Source organism: Silurus meridionalis, chromosome 9 (genome assembly GCF_014805685.1).
Source record: "Silurus meridionalis isolate SWU-2019-XX chromosome 9, ASM1480568v1, whole genome shotgun sequence".
NCBI classification, from domain to species: domain Eukaryota; kingdom Metazoa; phylum Chordata; class Actinopteri; order Siluriformes; family Siluridae; genus Silurus; species Silurus meridionalis.
The window spans coordinates 22185333-22207399 of NC_060892.1; the positions used below are offsets into that span (position 1 = coordinate 22185333).

Consider the following 22067-nt stretch of genomic DNA (forward strand, 5'->3'; position numbering starts at 1 on the left):
ACCATAAAACAAAAATCAAATGTGTAGGCAGGGTCTGTGTGTGTGTGTGTGTGTGTGTGTGTGTGTGTGTGTGTGTGTGTGTGTGTGTGTGTGTGTGTGTGTGTGTGTGTGTGTGTGTGTGTGTGTGTGTGTGTGTGTGTGTGTGTGTGTGTGTGTGTGTAAGTGTGTAAGTGTGTAAGTGAGTGAGTGAGAAAAATAGAGAGAGAGAGAGAGAGAGAGAGAGAGAGAGAGAGAGAGAGAGAGAGATGGGAGACAGAGTATGAGAGACAAACAAAAAATGAGAAAAAAAAGAGAGAGCGAAAGAGAGAAAGACAGACAGACAGACAGACAGACAGCTATACAGAGAGATAAAGAGATGGGGAAACAGAGAGAGAGAGAGAGAGAGAGAGAGAGAGGGAGAAACAGAGAGAATGAAAGAAGGAGAGAGAGAATCATATCTCAACACTCAAGTGTGTTTATAGTGCAGAGGTTAACCACATCTTGTTGTAATATTTTTTGTAAATGTACCGTATTTTTCGGACTATAAGCCGCTAATTTTTTCCAACGTTTTGAACCCCGCGGCTTAAACAACGAAGCAGCTTATTTATGGATTTTTCCTGGGTTTTTCCCAGTTTCAAAAACTTCAAGCCAAAAAACTGTGCGACATAACATTAGACCAATGAAATTTCCGAACGGAAACGAAAAAACGCACTTTACTTGAAGAAGAACTTCCACCGGTGGCGCACGACGATGACAAAAGATAAACTCCCCAGAGAAATACAGTGGTACCTTGACCTACAAGTTTAATTTGTTCCGTGGACGAGCTCGTATCTCAATTTGCTCGCACATCAAATCAGTTTTCCATATTGAAAATACTTAAAATGGCATTAATCCATTCCAACCCTCAAAATGACACCCCGTTTTTATGTTTCATGTTATTAAATTGGAAAATACATTTCTAAATAACAAATCTTGTATAAAAACATAATAGAAAGAGTATGTAAAGATATACAGTGCCTTGCGAAAGTATTCTGCCCCCTTGAACTTTGCGACCTTTTGCCACATTTCAGGCTTCAAACATAAAGATATAAAACTGTAATTTTTTGTGAAGAATCAACAACAAGTGGGACACAATCATGAAGTGGAACGAAATTTATTGGATATTTCAAACTTTTTTAACAAATAAAAAACTAAAAAATTGGGCGTGCAAAATTATTCAGCCCCCTTAAGTTAATACTTTGTAGCGCCACCTTTTGCTGCGATTACAGCTGTAAATCACTTGGGGTATGTCTTTATCAGTTTTGCACATCGAGAAATTTTTGCCCATTCCTCCTTGCAAAACAGCTCGAGCTCAGTGAGGTTGGATGGAGAGCATTTGTGAACAGCAGTTTTCAGTTCTTTCCACAGATTCTCGATTGGATTCAGGTCTGGACTTTGACTTGGCCATTCTAACACCTGGATATGTTTATTTGTGAACCATTCCATTGTAGATTTTGCTTTATGTTTTGGATCATTGTCTTGTTGGAAGACAAATCTCCGTCCCAGTCTCAGGTCTTTTGCAGACTCCATCAGGTTTTCTTCCCGAATGGTCCTGTATTTGGCTCCATCCATCTTCCCATCAATTTTAACCATCTTCCCTGTCACTGCTGAAGAAAAGCAGGCCCAAACCATGATGCTGCCACCACCATGTTTGACAGTGGGGATGGTGTGTTCAGGGTGATGAGCTGTGTTGCTACGCCAAACATAACGTTTTGCATTGTTGCCAAAAAGTTCGATTTTGGTTTTATCTGACCAGAGCACCTTCTTCCACATGTTTGGTGTGTCTCCCAGGTGGCTTGTGGCAAACTTTAAACGACACTTTTTATGGATATCTTTAAGAAATGGCTTTCTTCTTGCCACTCTTCCATAAAGGCCAGATTTGTGCAGTATACGACTGATTGTTGTCCTATGGACAGAGTCTCCCACCTCAGCTGTAGATCTCTGCAGTTCATCCAGAGTGATCATGGGCCTCTTGGCTGCATCTCTGATCAGTCTTCTCCTTGTATGAGCTGAAAGTTTAGAGGGACGGCCAGGTCTTGGTAGATTTGCAGTGGTCTGATACTCCTTCCATTTCAATATTATCGCTTGCACAGTGCTCCTTGGGATGTTTAAAGCTTGGGAAATCTTTTTGTATTCAAATCCGGCTTTAAACTTCTCCACAACAGTATCTCGGACCTGCCTGGTGTGTTCCTTGTTCTTCATCAGAATCAGAATCAGAATCAGAATCAGGTTTATTGACCAAGTGTGTTGACACACACAAGGAATTTGGTTCCAGCTGTTTGTTACTCTCAAAAGTACAGACATAAATAAAAACCTATACAAGACAAAACAGACACGACAAGACAAAAACAGACTATACAAGACAATACAGACAATACAGACAATATGAGACAGTATAGACAGTGTAAATAATAGGGTAATAAATAGTGATAAATTCATGATGCTCTCTGCGCTTTAAACAGACCTCTGAGACTATCACAGTGCCGGTGCATTTATACGGAGACTTGATTACACACAGGTGGATTCTATTTATCATCATTAGTCATTTAGGTCAACATTGGATCATTCAGAGATCCTCACTGAACTTCTGAAGAGAGTTTGCTGCACTGAAAGTAAAGGGGCTGAATAATTTTGCACGGCCAATTTTATTGGCAATTTGTTAAAAAAGTTTGAAATATCCAATAAATTTCGTTTCACTTCATGATTGTGTCCCACTTGTTGTTGATTCTTCACAAAAAATTACAGTTTCATATCTTTATGTGTGAAGCCTGAAATGTGGCAAAAGGTCGCAAAGTTCAAGGGGGCCGAATACTTTCGCAAGGCAATGTAATAAGGTTTTATTCAGTGTATTTTTGGAGATGAGACGACTTGAGCTAACGAAAACGCCGGTGGGGTGTGTGTGTGTGTGTGGAGGGGGGGGGTAGAGGCGATAAGCGGAGGCGGAAGGAAAACTCGTTTTTTACTATCACTCCTGTACACCACGTATCCCTAAACTTTACAATTTTTACTTTTTCTTCTTTGCTTATTTTAATTTTCGTCACAATCTTCGCTTTCTGGCTTCGCTTCGCCATGTAGCAGCGGCATCTCGAGCTCGTACCTCAATTTTTTGCTTGCGTAACAAAGCAAAAAAATCGACCGAGTGACTGCTCGTACCTCGAAAAACTCGTAAATTAATGCACTCGTAGGTCAAGGTACCACTGTAGTTGTGAAAGGAAAGAGGAAGACAGTGAACAATGACTTACTTGGTCGGCTACTGTTTAGATACAAGCCGTTGTAGAGCGTCTGGGTTAAGGGAGAGCTCACTAACTCCATTTGCAACAGAAATCATATAAGCATAGACAGTTTTCCAAAACTCAGAAACTTAGAAATGAGCGTCAGAATATAATAAGGACATAATCCTCAGTCTTCAACACACGCAGTAATACCAGAAGAATGCAGTGCCAGGCTATTCCCAAGATACCACTATGCTCCTAATAGAAGCGCAACATATTTCATTTAGTGTCTTTCGTTAAAGCCTGTGTAAAGTTAATTCGTTTCAGTGTAGACGGCTTATTTATGTTAAAAATTTAAATCTTTGTCAAATTCAGTGTGCGGGGTGTGGCTTATATAAGGGTGCGCTTTATAGTCCAGAAATTACGGTAAGTGAAATAGAAAAAGTGGAAAAGACTAAACCATCAGAGAGAATCAAGCATCAGCCACAGACAGTCAAGGTAGCCCCAGGAAGTGGGAGTCTGTTTGTGTAAGGAAGCCAAACACAACACACTGTATCACTTCCAGCAGATCAGAACACATTACTGCTATTGTGTAATAGACATTGTTAAAGCATAATGATGATGATGATGATGATGATGATGATGATGATGATGAGTAAAATACCTGTCTGCATCTCCTTGACCTGTCGATACATGTTTCTGCAAAGTTTCTCGCATCAGTGCCAGTCCATCTGGAAAACGGTTCATACGACGAGTATATAAACTCAAACCACCATCCGTCAGGTAGCTAAAAGACAGACAAGGAGAGTGGAACAGAGAGAGTGGAAATTTACAGTCAGACAGAATTAGTGTTTGGCTATAGGAAATATCCACATAAATGACTTAAATTTTATAAAAATCAATAAGACAACTGCATGGACGCTTTAGTTAAAAAAGTTAGTGAGAGCCCCCTATTTCCTTCCTCTATGAACTAACATTAGCTACAGCTAAAATAAAGTCAGCCTGATGCTAACCTCACCTTAAGCTAATATCAGTCTATGCTAACACTATCTTGGTGGTAGTATTAGGTTACGATGTGACTTGTCATCTCTCAACCCAAGTACCTGTGTCTCAAACTGTGAATTATATGCTACATTCTACACTACACACTGTATTTTGGAAAACTGTATAACAGAGATATTTGGTATCTATTGTTACAGTTTTGCATTATGTCAAATCTGCATGTCACTGGCCCAGCAAACATGACCATTTGGGGCCTATATGGGTTGAGAGTGAGCTGCCCACTCTAAATAGTGCCCACAAGCCACTCAAGGGTGTGGGCTAGACTGCTCAGTCCCCATAGTGTTGGGCCTACGTATGTCTGGTATTTCATGTTGGTAAAGATGCCTGAGTGTGGGCTTCCCACACTACATAGTGTCCTCTCTGAGCTGGGTAATTTTAGGCCTGACCGTGTCTTGAATTTCATGAAATAAATCAAACACTAATAACTAGTAGTGATGTGTCCAACACAAAATGTGGTGTTCAAACAACTTTAGATCTATTTCCTCCAGCAATACCTAAATTAGCACTCGCCCTAAAAATAATACAGAGCTTTAGACTGACAGGATTCTTAGTCATATCACTATATATATATATATATATATATATATATATATATATATATATATATATATATATATATAAAATAATCATATCAGTCTAAAACTCTGTTGGGAAAGAAAATATTTAGAAAGCAAGGTTTTGTTTTTTTAGGACGAGTTTTCATTTAGGTACTGCTGGAAGAAGTAGGTCTAAAGTTGTTTGAAGGTTGTTAGTGACTCAGTTGTTTGGACATTAAATGAAAGTCCGTTTCCTCACCTGGTTGAAAGAACAGAGAAGAGGAATCAGATGTTGGAATCAGATAAGCAGTGATTTATGACTGCTATGGAGGGAGCACGTATAGTGCAGCAGGAGATAAGTGCTGTCGCACCAAACATGCAAATGTGGGCCCATCATATAGCACCACTTACACAGTGACCGTCTGCTCCATGTAATGTCTGATGTCTGAATGCAAAAATTGTCTGCTGTTCAACAATTTGATTTTATAATGAATGTCACTGATACATCACTGATCACTATAATAGAAAGGCAGTACTTGCCAGTGCAACATTGAAGTATGAGATTTAAGACTCACCCACTGCTGAGCTCGTCTGTATGTGTGTTCTTAGTGAGCACGTCTCCGTCGCTCACATAGCCACTGACGTCTGCCTGGAGTTCCTCTCCATCCTGCTCTCCCAGCTCAAGCCCACAGATGGCGCTGCTGCGTGCTACAAGCTGCCTACGCAGAGGGGCAGAGTAAAGGTAGCGTGTGTGGCCCAGGGCAGCCCCAGCCATGCCCCCATGAGCCGGATATCCATTTCCTGGTGAGGGGGCATCGCCTGCCTGCAGCCGTGGGCTGGACGGACCAATCCGATTAGTCCATGAGAGTGGTGCAGCACGAGATGACCGGAAACCACGACTGTTCGTTTCTGTGGTTCCACCACTATCAAACGTTTCCAGAGCACTGATGAATACATAAATTATATAATATTTTAATTTTATTTATATATATATATATATATATATATATATATATATATATATATATATATATATATATATATATATATATATACATACATACATTTTGATATAAATGTATAAAAATGAGCGTTAAGAGAATGTACCATAATAAACTTAGATTAGTGAAGATTTAATATAGATGGAGAAACATACAAAAGTGAATTCCCTTTCATTGTGCCGTGAAAAAAGAGTGCAGAAATGACAAAAAGCTCTCTTGAGCAGCAGAAATATAAGCAAAATAAATTTTTCTTTTGGTGTTCAGAAAGATAAAGTGAAAGTCAAGCTACTTCAAAGACCAGTGATAAATAATGCATCGATTCAGGGTTTGGGGTTGCCGGATAGATAGAAGTGATGGATAATTATAAATGTTTTAAACAATATATATTTACCAAATATTTAAAAAGCTTTTGAATGCTCAAGATTAAAGTGATGATTGTTGATGAAAAATGAGTTAAAGCACCAGTGTAGCAGAGAGAAGTGTAGGACAGAGAAGTATAAGGCAAAGGAGTGCAGGATAGAGGAGTGTAGCACAGAGAAGTGTAGTATAAAAGACTGTAGGATAGAGAAAAGCAGAAGAGAGGAGTGCAGAACTGAGGAATTTAGGATAAAGAAGTGTCTCTATCTGAGTGGTCAGCAGCTATAATGTCCAGTATGACTTATATTGTAAAAAATTATTTCTTATTAATCTAATGATGTTTTTAAGCATTTTTTAATGAATCAATCAATTGTTCTGCAAATTAGGTCGATTAAGCATGTAGCAGTAGTCTGTACTGGGAATCCAAACAGGGAAACCAAAAGAGCTAGAACTGTGAATATATAAAGCAAGCAGCGTTCAAACCTGCCGCAATCATTATCAAAAGATTCGTATAGCTTTTTAAAATCAAATATTGGGGTTAGCAATTGGATCTGGCAGAGGCTTTGGTAATCCAGCATTTTTACCCCCTTGTGCAGAGAGCACTGCGCCCCACCTCAATATCTCCATGGAGGGGGAGGGTATGGATGCCAGGAGGAGGAGAGGATATGCCCCCACAGCCAGTTCAGTTTGAGGAGCTGTTGGCGGACTCGAGCTGGATATCGATTGGCCAGCCAATATGCAGAAACAACATCCCCTAAGCAAGCTGGACGAATGTTTCTTGCAACTGACGTTACTGCCTCCATGCCAGGGTCTGCCGTTTTTCTCAAACCTGCACACTGAGGTGACCAGGTCCTGGAAGAATCCTTATTTGGCCCACCTCTTCAGCCCCAAAGTCTCTTTTTACACTAATGTAGTGGGGCTGAAGGAGTGAGATAGTGGAGCGATGCCCCGGGTTGAAGAGATGCTAGCTGGCTATCTCTCCCTGGGTGCTGCATCATCCCTTAAAGCCCCAGGTACTGCCCACCAAGCCTCTGAGGACTATCTCTGCTTCGGTGGGCAAGACTTATATGCCGCCGGCTGCCTGCACACAATGGCTGTGTTACAATCTTAACAGGCTGACCTGTTGCAAGAGCTCCACGAGGAAGTGCCTACAGATGAACACCCTGCCTGAGACAGAAGATCCCTCCTGAGAGGAATCTCCCAGGGAGGTTGTTTGAGAAGGGCTACGAGCCTCATCCACACCTGTACCATAGCATTCAGCCCCAGAGTTGGGGTGTTAGGGAAGACCAGAGGGGGCAGTATGATGTCTCTTGAATCACAAACAGATCCACATGAGCTCTGTGAAATTATTCCCATATTTGCTCCACCACATCAGGGTTGAAGTCGCCATTCCCCGGGCCTTGGCCCTTGCCTTGAGAGAGTGTCTGCTCCATGGTTTAAGCGTCCCAGGATATATGCTACCTTCAAGTAAAGCATGTAGGTCAAGGAAAGGCATGTAGGTTTTGCCGCGTGACCTCAAATGTATGAAATGGATTGCCCATCTGGAAAAAACTCCGGGTCTTGAGCCAATGAAGGGGTCTCATATTCAGGAGGCCAAGTGGAACCACATTGGAGGTGGCTGCTATCAGAACCAGCAGTCTCTGAAACTGCGTCACAGTGAGTGACTGGCCCTTCCCCACTCTCTTGACAGCCGCAAGAATGGACTTGACATGAGCAGTGGACAGATGTGCCCACATAAGGGTCAATCCCAATACTACACCTAAGTACGTAGTTCTCTGTGATGAAGAAAGCACACTCTTTTTGGCGTTCATCCTTAACCCCAGTTCCTTCATGTGAGCAAGAATGACATTTCGATGCCGGACCGCCAGTTGCTTTGATTGAGCTATTATCAACTAATCTTCGATATAATTTAGAATGTGGATGCCCCAAAGCCTCAGCGGGACCAGTGCCGCATCCACACACTTTGTGAAGGTGCAGGGTGAGAGGGCAAGACCAAATGGAAGGACCCGATATTGGTAAGCTTCGGCCCCGAAAGCAAAACTTAGGAACTTCCTGCGAGCTGGAAGGATGGATATATGAAAGTATGCATCCTTCAACTCTATGGTCATAAACCAGTCATTGGACCTGATTTGGGACACAATCTGATTTGGGACACAACCTGCTTCAAAATCAGCATGTTGAACCTGAGTCTCAAAAGCAAACAGTTCAGCTGATGCAGGTCCAGTATAGGATGCAACCCACCGTCCTTTTTGGGAATTATGAAATACCGGCTATAAAACCTGGACTCACTGTCTGATGGAGGGACCACCTTGATGGCCACCTTTCTCTAGAGAATGTTTACTTCTTGTTCCGTGACCAGAGCCTGCTTGGACCCGGACTAAACTGTATAGCCTCTGTCTACATTGTGCAGGACCCACTGAGACACCTCTGGCATACCTAGAGCCAGAGCAACATCCTGGAGCAGCTCAGGGGCCTCCTGAGAGGCGGCAAACCCCCCATGTCTGCTAATGTGCTGGTTGGAGAGCAAGGAGGGTGTTTGGTGGAGCTGGCTATGCCCTTAAGCACCGAGAGAAGGGTCCCCAGGTGGTCCTAGTTCAGGACCGCAGTCTGAGTCACACCGGATCACTTTTAGGGGACATGCGTTTTGCAATGCTCTGTCTTGGCACCGCACGATGCTGGGAGGTGCCAGGTTGTGGTGGTGGATGCAACCACAAAGAAGCCACACGTGGGCAACGTGGGTCGGCTGCACTGATTTCTAAATATCGACCAGAGAAAAAGCCATTTCAGTTGACCTCTATTTCTGTGATTTCAGCAACAGATTAAATTAATGCATTGTTGCAATCTACTGTAAAATGCAATAACAACTATACCTCCAATATTGAAGGTTGAAGGGTGGTACTGAGAGGCAATATTGAAACACAAAATCTTTAATGCAAATATAAGGCAAATCCTAGTCATGAAGTTGTACACACAGGCTATCCTTCAGTGCTTTTGAGTTAATCAAATAAAAAAAATTGCATTGTTTTTGTTGAGGAGATGCACTCTCCTGTGAAGACAAGGATAAACCAACTGAGCAAACCGAGGAATGTTTACTGTTAATTTCAATGCGACTTTCATATAAACCAAATAAGTCTATCTGACTTGAACCCTGGTGCAGTTTCCTGTCTTGGTGTGGTCTGTTTGTGCAGGTGAGAGCAAAGCCGTTACCTGAGTATAGACAAAAACTTTACTGTGACCCATTCTATATAATTCTCCAAAAAATCTCCCTTTATTTGCTGCTATATAAAAACATTTGATTCCATTCTTACCTGTGTGTGATCTGTGTCCCCCGTAAGCTTGACATAGTTTCCTCAAGGTTCTGTCGAAGGTCTGCAATGTTTTTTACTGTTCTTAGTCTCCTAGTCTCAGGATCTTCACCTGGTCAACAACAATGAAAGCCAACCGCGTTAATAAATAATTTTTTTGTTGTTCTTCTGTTAAAAAATTTTTTTTGTCACACTAATCATTCTCACCTGATAAATCCTCAGTGGACATCTGGCTGGTTTTGCTGAAGCTACCCAACTCTCCAGTGTGTCCTGTGGAGCCCTTTTCTGCGATATCATCCCCCTCTGTCTGGGATCTGGAAAGAAATATGTTTGTGTGTATATGTTTGTATATGTGCACTGCTTTTGTAATGGTATACTTACCTGTACATGAATGGTGCTACTGTAGCTGTGTTTGGGTGGTTGTACTGCTGCTGAGGCTGAGGAAGCTGTACACTAACTGTGTTGCTAGCTGTGGACTGGGTAGTTCCTCCATTACTAATTGAGGTGACGCCTTGGGTATGATGAGCTTTGCCCTCTGTAGATGCAAGACTGGAAGAGGAAGAAGAGTGGTGACTGTCTCCATGGAAACCAACTCCACTGCTTAGTCTCATGCTACGTGGCCTTTCGTTGTCTTTGCCACAGAAGGGCACTCCTAAACTTTTAGCTGTGCTTTTACTTCCTGGTTTGGGGATTCCGCTGTGAACAGAGGTAGAGCTATCTTTCGTTGCATTCATTTTGCCTCCTTTGGGAATGAGGCTAGCAATTTTAGAGGTTCGTTTAGGCTCTGTAGCCTTGCTAACTTCACTTCTGGCTGTCACTTCCTCTGTAGATGCTGCTTCTCTACTCGGCACCTTTTCAAAAGTAAACAATCGTTTAGAAGAATCCTTTCCTTTGTCTTTCTCTTTCTCCTTAGCCCGCTCTTTCTCTTTCTCATGGTCTTTTTCTTTTTCCACACCTTTTACTGAGCCCTTTTTAGCTGTCAGTGCTCTGCTAAAGGTGCGCTGTGCAATGCCCTTTAGAGCCATCTTCGGGCTGTTGCTTGTTAATGTGTTGCCGTTGGCTTCCTCCAGAACCTCAGGAGCTTCTACTTTCTCTGAAACAAGTGACATTTGCACAGCACTTTCTTGTTGTGTGGAGGATTTAGAGACACTTTTACTGTTAAACAGTTTGAGTTTTTCCAACATGGACTTTTGTGACAGGGATTTGTGGGGTGGGTCAACAGGAGAAGCCTGTTTAGAAGGGACTTCCCCCTTAACCGAAGAAACAGTGGAGGTAGGCGCGTTTTTGGCGCTTAGAGATTTGCTCCTCCATGGTTTGCTGCATGAGTTGGGCTGAGGGATGGCTGAGCTGGAAGTGCCAGAGGAAGAAGAGGAAGATGGCACAGTGCTGGTAACGATGGAGGTGGTTGCCAATGATGATGAAGTGTGCTCATTCAAACTTGGTTGGGAGGCAATGGCGTCTAACGATTCTATAAGGAAGAATTAAATAAAGTTTAGTTACTCTCATCAACTTTCAACATAATCATCGAATATAACTGAAAAAATGTATATATGATAAAAATAATAACAGAATAATGCCAAAACTGCTATTCACACAGGAGAATAAACATCACAAGAAACCAAACAAACCCACACACTTATTTAAAACGAGAGAAAATGTATCATAACAATCCATCTTTCAGCAAGCTTTCAGACAGTGTAAGTAACCCAGAGAAACCAGAGAAATCCCATATCCATGTGCCATATCTTGGCAGTATGTGTTATAATTTGATGGAGATAACTCTGCTGTGTTCCTCTTGTCCCAAATGTAGTCAATAAGCATCAATCTTATTTTCAGTTACTGAGATGTAAGAAAAGCTGTCAGTTTCTGTAGCAGCATTGCTTAAAATACAGTCACTGATCACACAGGGTAAATTGTCAGCTTTAGCTCAGAGACTTGTGTTCTTGGTCAATAATATGAAGAAAAAAAATGTAATGAATGAAGCTGGGAATAAGAAAGGTTTAAAACCAGAATACAGACATGGACAATATTCTTTTTTAATCATATAAGGCCACTTCTTTCTCTATCTGCCAGCCTGAGAACTCCTATGAACTGTTTAGACTAACACAGACAACACAGACGCATGATTAAATCCTGCAGCCACTGTACTGTCATGACTACAAACACTTCATTAATATAATTTAAATCAATACAAAGTGAAACAGGGCATTTAATTTCAGGAATCAGGAAAATTTCAGGAAAATTTCAAAATCATTTTTTAAGAAACCTAAGAATTATTTCCCAAATCAAGCATTAGAAAACAAATAGGTTACAATTTGCATTATAATAAACAGGCGAACAATGAACTATAAAACTATAGTTAAAAATTAAATACAAAATCAACTTGTAAGGATGATTAAATTTGATGTATATGCATTAAATAATAGTTAGATTTAATTTAACACATTTAACTGTGTGTGTGTGTGTGTGTGTGTGTGCGCGCGCGCGCGTGTGTGTTTGTGTGTGTCTCAATGTAAAAGAAAATAGAAGACAACCATATTCACTCACCTCTAAGAATGAAATATTCCAGAAACTTTAGATAATTTAAAAAGCTTAGTGAAAAACTCTAGAAGTGTAGAAGTAGAGGTGTTTCAAGAAGGACTGTGACTCTTTCTCTACACCTCACTAACTCTACACTGCCCCCATCCCCAGTAATAGTTTGTTTGTCTGTCCTTCTCTCTGTCTCTCTATCTCTCTTGTAACCGTAAAGAGACATTAACAAATACACACATGTATTAATATATTTAATTTGCAACTTGCACACTGTGTATATTACTTTTTGAATATAATCAATATGTTATTCATATTATTCAAATATGTTATATTTCACTGTGTGTGTGTGTGTGTGTGTGTGTGTGTGTGTGTGTGTGTTCCCATCGTGCTCCAGTTCTGCATCAGCATGCAAAAACAAAGCAGCTATTAAGAAGTGATTAAGGCCCAATTAGCCACATGGAAAATGGGTCAGACCACTAATGACTTCCAATAGGGGGAAGGAAAGAGATAGAGAGACAGATCACTTAGTTACGGTGAGAGAGAAAAGACAAGTGTCCTCTGGTAATAAAGATTGCTTTTTTTTAACCTAACCTCAAATTGTGTGAGAATCATTTTATCTGAAAGTTTATTTGTTTATTCTCTTTAAATATTTATTTCCATTTCTCTGTCGAAGACTGAACTAAATTCCTGCATTTTATTGTCCATCACTGATCATTCTGATCATTATCAAACAAAAAAACACTAGCTGAGTTAAACTCAATGACCGTTTACGCTGTTATAGATAAAAAACATAATATGTAAGATGGTGAAAATGGTATAGTTTAATGTGCTATTGTGTAAATTGTTTGTTTGTAACTTCGGGTCAGTCGCACTGGATCTGTTCTGGCATGACTCATGAGCATCAGGTTGTGCAATCAGCTTCTTTTAAATTAAGCCTGTTAGCTCGCTGCATTTCTCCATTCAATTCTCTTTTTCTTAGCATTTGTCTGCTACAACAGTAACTTATCTGTTTTTAAACATGATTTGCTGCAACTTTACTATGTTCCAATGCATGTTTTCAATGTTTAAATATTTATGTTATGCATATATAATAAAAAAATTATACATAATTAAATTCATTATATTCTAGATGCTTATATCTTTACAACTAAGCAAAATGTCTGTGTATTTTTTAAAGCATGGTTGTCAACTTGCCATCTGCAATCATTAAAAACAATACAAATGGTAATATACACGATTTGCATATTCGAATGCTTTTCCTGTATACTTTTACACATAAGTGCCATGAATTAGGGTTCTATATAGTTATAAAAGTAAAATACAGAAAAATACAGAACTGATTAATTAAAATAATAATTGTCAGATTAATCGATTTATAACTATATTTAAATAGTCATTAGTTATAGCCTAATATATATATATATATATATATATATATATATATATATATATATATATATATATATATATATATATATATATATATATATAAATATTTCACCATTTTCACAGTCACACTAATTTTAATGCTTCTAATGCTTTATTTGCTTAATAACATGCTTCCGTAATATTTAGGAAATAGCAACAGAAAATCCCATTCTGCAGATAATTATTCCGCCTTGGGAAATGGTTTGTCAGTACACCTCTAGCAAACTACTCACTGATTATTATACAGAATACTTTTTTAATATCCACTGCCTTGGCAGTCATGAGATTAACATGCACAGTGAACGGAAGTGCAGTACAAACCCACTGCGCAAAATGTATTTTTTTTAAGTAGGATTTAATAGAAATAATAAAATGTAATAATTAACAAATAGAAAAATCATGGTTATATATCTTTTATTATGTGAGCGACATATTGGAGTTTATTTTATAGCATTTTCACTCTATGGAAGCAATGTGTATGTGGGGGTTTCATTCTTCAGATTTTTCTGAAGTGCTGAAGCACTATTTTCCAGACTAAAGCTGGTTAGTGCACAGACACACACACATGCACACACACTATCTTCTCTCTCCAGCACAGTCCTATGATGCTGGCCTTTGTTTTGTACCTCTGGTGTGCGTTGATGTAGGTTTGATTTTCTCAGTGAATGTCTGGCTGCGTCTGTTTCCTGCTGAGCTGACTGAACCCCGAGACTCAACACACACAGCAGGAACTCTTGATGTAGGGCCAGGAAGTCTGAACAACAGAAATTGAGAATATAAGCTTAAAAGTGTTTTGAGAACAACAGCCAGCAAAGACAGTCATAATAATATTTGATATTTCTAATGTTAATAATAAAATAAATAAAATAAAAACATTAATATGTTCAAGTAATAAATAATCATATGAATGTATATAGCAAAACAGAAAACATAAAGAGACACCAGTAAAAGTAAAAGTGTAAATATATAAACAATAATATAGAAGCAGGCACACACACACACACACACTCACTGGTAATGACACACACGTCTCCTCAACAGCCAAACGTTAACAGACAGAAACTTACTACTAGCACATCAATATTATAACTAATAATGTAAGTTAACAAATGGCTTTGGCTGTAGATATGTGACGGAGTTTCAATGTTAGAAGGGAAGAACGTGAATTTCATCTCATTTAAACATTAGCAAGGGTTTAATACAGCATGCAGAGGAAGAGAAGAATGAGTAGGATGATGAAGAGAAAATGGTGGTGAGGTGAATGAGGAGAAGTATGAAGAATAAAAATGAGGAAAGCAAGAAAGACAGATAATGGAGATAAAGAAAAAGAGACAAATAGTGAGAGCAAGCGAGAGATACAGAGAGCATGACAGAGAGAGAGAGAGAGAGAGAGAGAGAGAGAGAGAGAGAGAGAGAGAGAGAGCTAACCTAGATGTCTTTTTCTGACCAATGGAAAACTTGAGAAGTTTGCTCTCAGAGGAAATCCTAGACAAAAAGAAAGAAAAGATACAACAGGAAACAGAGAGACAGAGAAAGTGATAGTGACTGAAAAGCAGACACATAATGCTGAATATGCTGCAACATTCACTCTGTCAAATCCTTTATCTCATCTCAGTTCCTTCTAAGCAGGAAATTACAGGAACCGTGCCATACCTGGACTGCATCTCTGTCTGTGCTCGTTGGATCTGTGATGTTGAAGAGTCTGTCTCATGCGAGGAGGCCACTTGTGTATGTGCAGTGTTTGTAGGCGTGTGTGTGAAGTGTGTGTGTGAGCTACTCTGCTGCTGTTGCTGCTGCTGTTTGTATCTTGATAAACTGAAAAACAGTCCCAGTATCGCCTTCAGATTCCCATTTCTGATTTCTGCAGAAACAGACAGGAAAAAGGGAGTGGGAGAGAGCAAGACAGGCAGATAGACAGAGAGGAACAGACAGACAAAGAAATACAGACAGTGAATGAGCATCCATTGTAAAATTAAGTACATACTGGTGTTCATCCACAAAGGACATTGAGGCCACACCTACTTTCATTAAGACTGACTGGTACAAACAGGGCCAGGGCTAGTTGGGTGAAAGGTAATTTTAAAGATATAGGTACAGCACAATTATAGGTGCTTCTAGTGGTTTCTAGGGTTTGGAGCCAATACCTATTGGGTATGCTTATGCTAATAGGAGCTATGCTAACTGTTGAAAATACTTACAGTAATAAATGCTTGTATAGCCCTAGCCTAGCAGGTATCACCTTTTGGGAATGGTACAGTAGCTTAGTGGTTAAGGCATTGTTCTTTGGATCAGCAGGTCATGAGTTTAAATCCCAGCATTATCAAACTTTTTCCTGAGCAACTTAAACACACTGCTGCTCAGTTGTATGATTTGGACAATTGTAAGTTGCTCTGTATAAAGGTGTCCGCCAAATGCATTAAATTGACTCCTTGGTCACAGGCAAATAAACACAATGGAAGATAAATTGTATTATATTACCTTTAATTATTCTAAAAGAATTGCAATGCATTCACCATTGCATCATTACATAAAGCTTATGCAATGTCACAACTTTTATTTCCGTTCAGATCTTGTATTGATTTTGGCAGAGTCGGACAACTGCGTTGCAAGTCTTCTCCAGCCGGTTCAAGTTCTAGACGCTGTGGTGGTAAATCCATGTGTGAAAATGTTGTTGCATTTTGTTTTTCCATTGCTCCAGAGACCAATCTTTATGCTTCACAGCTGTTTATGGAAATTCTCTTTCTATCACTATGAAACAAAGTCGCGAGTTCTACAGTATTTTTTTTTACAATTTGTTTATTCAAATTGTTTATTTTTCTGACCACCTTTCCATTCCATTCATCCAAGATGATGGTTCACCACTATCCTTCCTGGATTTAACAATGCATTGGACAGTTCTCAGTAATCTTCTTAGTTGTTTTCTTTGCATGATGCAGGCCAATAATTTGACTGAAGCAGAGTAACATCTTTTCCACAATCACAGGATGTCTTCATGATTGTTTAAAACATGAGAAGCAGCTTGATGCATCAGTTCAGCTCTTACCTATTTGCTTAGTTTAAACCAGGTAGTAATTGTTTTGTGGCCAGGCAATAAAGTGTCTTACCGTCAGCTGATAGTCCCTGTATGTTCACACCTTTTGCTGCCAGAAAAGTAAGACATGTATCAATATTTTCAACCTGGAGAGAGGAAGACGTAGAAAAAGTTTCAGTAAAACTGAGACCATCAAATTCCAGAAAATTCCCAAATCCTACATGCTCACATACACTTGCCATGACATTATTATATTATGCTATACCTAAACCTAACCCTTACTTTAAATGCAATTAATTAAAAAGGAAAAAAGCTAAATGTCCCCATAAGCTTACAATATTCCTATATTCTTATATATAAATGTATATTCCTATACATTTGGTTTTCACCAAGATATAACTACACATCAAGCACCGTATTGCTAGGCAAACACTACAGAGTCAATAAGCAAAAGCTAATTGGTCAGATTCCATCAGCGTGTGACTTACACTTTAATATTAAATATTTTATTAATAATAATAATAAAATAAATAATATTAGTAAGAAAATATTAAAACCAAAAGTCCAAATAATAATTAAATATTAATAAAGTTATTTAAAACGATCTACCAAGTATGAATTTAATATTTAGATTGTGATTATAATGAAAAGAAGAAGAAGAAGAAGAAGAAGAAGAAGAAGAAGAAATGCGAGGAATCGCACAACAACACACCCTGGCATGTATTTGGGTGACAGATGTTCCCAAGAGCCAAAGGTTGCACCATGGAATTTTAGGACAGGAATTCATATCATGCACTCTGAATAAATATAACTCTCTAAATAAAACTAATTTTGTTGGCACACCCCTACACACAATTGAATTGATAAGAACACAGAATGAATTAAATGTATAGTAAATGTAGATTATTTACATGTGTGTGGAATTTATTTCTCTACAGATTACAGATCAGTCGACAGTCGACAGTCGACAGACTGCTTAGAGATAAGCATGACTCATGAAGATGAACTTTTTCATACTAAAGAAAAATAGATGACTTCCTAGTGAGACTAATCACCCAAGTGTCTGTATGTGTGTTTGTGTGTGTGTGTGTGTGTGTGTGTGTGTGTGTGTGTGTGTGTGTGTATGTATGTGTGTGTGTACATGTACATTTGTACATGTGTGTGGTATGAACATGTGTTATGTGACTTCTACACACCCTATAGAGATTCCTTTGCTCCCATTCTCTGAGATTCCCCTCATCTGTTACATCTCTACAGCTGTTAGATTATTATTTTTAGTAGTAAACATTAGGATCTAAACAGAAAGACAGAAGGTTATCTAAAGGTTTGGATCTGTATAAGTCTATGGTTGTTATAGTGATGTTGCCTGTAAAGAGACTAAAGGGTGTCATTATTTTAAAAGGATGCATCTCATCTTTAAAAGTATGCATCTCATCATTTTGCATCTAATAAAAGTACAGGAAGAGTAAAGGGTTTACCTGTTACCCTGTGTTAACCCTTTACTCTTTCTGTACTTTTATGTGTTTGCATGACTCTTCATTGCATGCAAACACGTGTGTCTTTAACTTCAATCATCCATGTCTCATTGGATAAAAGGTAGAATTCATCACACTATTAATTCTGACAAGACATCTGCTGTGACTCACCTCCACTTACCAACGCTTAAATAACACATCCCCAAAACTCTGTCTTTAATGTCTAGCGTTTAGTCATCTTTTTGCACCGTTTCACAAATACAATTTTATGGAAGGAGTGTCAGCACTTTGCAACTGAAGGAACAATTGGTGGTGAAGGAACAATTATTTATAGCTGCTATAATGTAAGAGAGAGTATGCAATGAGAGAGTAAGCTTTTAAATGGTTTAACTGGTAAATTGTAGTATAAAAGTAATAAAATACTTTGGGACAGTATGTAAGAAATAGATTAATATATGGAAAGTAAAAATCCATATTTGATCATTTTCCTGTGACATCATGCTTTAGTCCTTACTTTTCTGTCAGTACACAGTGTATGTGTGTCCTGTACCTGCTTACAATGCTGTTGTATGTACTTTAATTTCTTTCTTTCTTTCTTTCTTTCTTTCTTTCTTTCTTTCTTTCTTTCTTTCTTTCTTTCTAACATTGCTAACTATAATCTACTGAAATAACAGTAATAGTTGGAAGCTGTGAAAATTTCAGAAATATACTGAGCAGAGAGGGACACAGCAGTGCTCCAAATATTTTTTAGTTGTCTTTAAAACTATGGCTGTTTATATACCTTTGAGCAGTCCTAACAGTATAGGAATATGAGGAACATGCAATTTTAAAAATGGACATGAGTCAAGGGTGCAAGATTCTCATCATTTAAAGATAAGATATACCTTTATAAGCTGAGTAGGTTTGCTAATTCTGTGAGGCGTTTAATAGTGGGAGTGTCGATGGAGTAGCTAAACATTCATAAATAAACTGCTAGCTCTGTAACTGTCATTCTGGTTTCTAATTGTTTAACAGTGAAGCATGAGAAGTGCTTATAAACCCTACTGTCTCTCTGTCAAACTCCTCTATTGTTCTATACGTTTCTGTTCAAACAAACACACTTCACATGATGTATATTTCTGATAAAAAATTCTTGCTGATCTAAGCTATAGAATATAATTACTAAAAATAATACAAATCATGAATTGATTGAGTCTCACCTATAATGAGATAATAACCATAGTCACCTGTACCATGCCTTTCTGCTAAACTATAATTCTCTTCCCCAATAAAAGCAGGTCCTTTATTCAGCTAACTGTGTTAATAAACATCACTATTTTTAACATAAATACATTTTGTTAATCAATACTTTTAACATTATAGAAGATCCAAGAGACTTTCCTGTTCTTCTAGTTCCTGTCCCTAAAATTAATCTCTTCTTTTGTTTCTTATTTTGTTGACCAATAAGACAAAGAAAACACAGATTGTCATGTTACTGAGAAACTGCACAGTGTAAACCTCTTTGTTCTGAAAAGTTTCACATGGCAGAGAACTCACAGACCGTTAAAAAACACTGACACTGGAGACTCCTTCCATGGTAAAGATCTCTTCAAAGGGAAAATTTAGCACACCAATGTTTATCGATATCTCTATTTTATATGTTTTCTTTCATAAATAACAACATATTTTTGTTATAAGTTTGGAATCAAACTTTAGATTATTAGCAGTCAGCGATTAAAATCTGCATGATTAAGCTTCTCCCAAACTCTGATCCATCAGATTCTAGAATATAGCAATGTTGTGGTATAAACAAGTGTTATAATATTTAGAATAGAATTGGGATAGGGACAGAGACACAGGCAGAGTGCAAGCAAACCAGGAGGGAGTTTTTTATTACAGTATAAAAAGCAGTAATCTATCTGTCTGTCTTTATAAATATCTCACGCTTTCTATCAAATTCTGCAATTCACTCAGTGAATACTGAAAATAAATTACAATTAAATAAAAAATAGATAGAAAATACTCACCATCTGCGAGTGGCTCTTTGGGCAGCCGTTTATGTCCTCGATCTTCTCATTGGCTGCAGAAAGAAAAAGTTAAGTGTTTAGGTCTACAAACTCTGTCCAGGAGAGTGTTATAGAGTGTGTTCGGGTGTTTTGCCGTGTGTAAGAGTCAGTGAGTGAATGACTAAGTGTGTGTCCACGTGTGTTTTACTTGGCCCAACCCCCTACGAGCAGCTGAGAGACGGCAGTACGCACTGCCAGCTGATTCCACACTACCACATACACTGAAGTTGGATCCAAATGAAGATGCACAAGGTATGTGCATGTATGTATGTATGATAGAAAAAAATAATTGATCGCTTCGATATAATTATAATATAATTAATGGATAATAGATCACATGATATCACTATTCTGGATCACATGACATCAGTCTTTTGGCTCACATAATTATACTGGATCACATGATGTAACTATTCTGGGTTACATCACCCTACTGGATCACATAACATCAATATTCTGGATAACATCACTAGAACACACAGCAAAGATACTACAGTAGACAGCATATATGGTTAAAAACAAGTGTGTGTGTGTGTGTGTGTGTGTGTGTGTGTGTGTGTGTGTGTGTGTGTGTGTGTGAAGCTCAAATTTTAGTAGCAATCTTGATCTGTTTTGTTTCTCATCCCTTGAGAAAAAACAGAAAAAACAAAATTGAAGTTGTTCAATTGATTTTTGAGTGAGCGAGAGTTATTAAATAAACACATCATAATCTACAGAGATTTAGATGTGTGTGTATGTTTCTGTTTCTCTGAACAGCTTTTTTCGAACAGCACAGATGACAGGCAGATATACAAACAAGCAGACAGACAGACAAACAGACAGACAGACAGACAGAAAGACACATTCTATTCTTGGCACAGGCATGCTGGTAGGAGGGTTAAAATAAAAGATGGATAGATATATGAAGAGACAGGAGGATGGACAGAGCAGCTGATGACGGGTGTGTACCAACAAAAAATGTTTACCCTTTGTGTGTCTAATGCAGTAATCTTATGGGTTCATAAATGCTTGTTTGTCTGTTCTTATGCTCAGGGAACATACTAACCAAAAAAAATTACTTTGAGCACTTTTACCCCACCCACACACACACACACAAACTCCAAAAGACTGTGAGCGACTAAATAGGAGCCCAAAGCTTGCACACTTCATGGTGACTGAAAGTTTGAAACATACATTTCCAAGCATCAACTGAATCAATTAGTGTGTTTGTTTGTTAAAGGAAGATATTAATTAAATTATCTTACCTACAACTTGGATGATTTCAGCCAAAAGCACTCCATCAGAAACATCTTGCTGTAGATCTTTAATCAGCTGTTTATGTCCTGATTTTACCAAATAGTGATTTGCCCAGTCTGTGTAGATCTGTCCGAGAGAAAATGAAACTTGCAGTGATCCAAATGTCAAAAAAAGTGCAATCGCAATCAAAAATGATGTTTTGATTTTGATTTACAGCATCAGAAACGAGTGCTTAAAGACGAGAACCAGAGTGAGCTGAGCGTTTGTCCTTTTGTTAAGCAGAGTATTCAAATGCCGGCCATTGTGCCCTATTCATGCGCCCTATTCAGTGCACTCAGGGCAGAATGTTGGGGGGTGGATTAAGGGAATGAATAATGTGAAAGGCCCTGTGTTGAATCAGTGTGTTTAAAAAAAGCTTCTACCCAGGCATCTTATTACGTCCCATGACATCATCACCGAGCTCTGCTTCTGATACAGACACATATCAAAAATTTTTACAAAATCCACAGACAGTAAAAAAAAAAAAAATTATTGTTTATCTTAACCTGCCAACTTTTGTGGTTTCAGAGATTAATTGAAATAAATGCCTTAAATTATGTATTTTTTGAACAAAAGAATTACATAAAAGAAACATTTACGGAGGACTTGTGATGAATTAGTGGAAAATGATTTTCACATATTTATAATTTTTTTGAAGATTTTACCCCCACACACCGAGCCCCAACATGCAGTTTGTTTCTAGTGAGAACAAAGCAACAGAGGAATGTTTTTACTCAGTGGAATAGACTAATGATAGGAGGCAACAGGTGCACACAAACACACACATACA

At 38.5% G+C, this 22067-nt stretch overlaps 1 protein-coding gene across 5 annotated transcripts in view; it reads right to left on the bottom strand.

Annotated features, from left to right (window-relative positions):
- nav2a (neuron navigator 2a) overlaps positions 1-22067 on the bottom strand; it is a 97523-nt gene that overhangs the window by 39191 nt on the left and 36265 nt on the right. For 4 of the 5 annotated variants that reach the window (XM_046857490.1, XM_046857487.1, XM_046857486.1 and 1 more), the window contains 11 exons: positions 21247-21364; positions 19964-20016; positions 16556-16628; positions 15105-15312; positions 14880-14936; positions 14078-14205; positions 9873-10959; positions 9699-9805; positions 9495-9603; positions 5404-5772; positions 3895-4017 (listed from right to left, as the gene is read on the bottom strand). In XM_046857490.1, coding sequence (XP_046713446.1) covers positions 3895-4017; positions 5404-5772; positions 9495-9603; positions 9699-9805; positions 9873-10959; positions 14078-14205; positions 14880-14936; positions 15105-15312; positions 16556-16628; positions 19964-20016; positions 21247-21364 — 2432 coding nt within the window. The remainder of the gene's footprint in view (positions 1-3894; positions 4018-5403; positions 5773-9494; positions 9604-9698; positions 9806-9872; positions 10960-14077; positions 14206-14879; positions 14937-15104; positions 15313-16555; positions 16629-19963; positions 20017-21246; positions 21365-22067) is intronic. The other variant, XM_046857488.1, reaches the window with a different exon arrangement.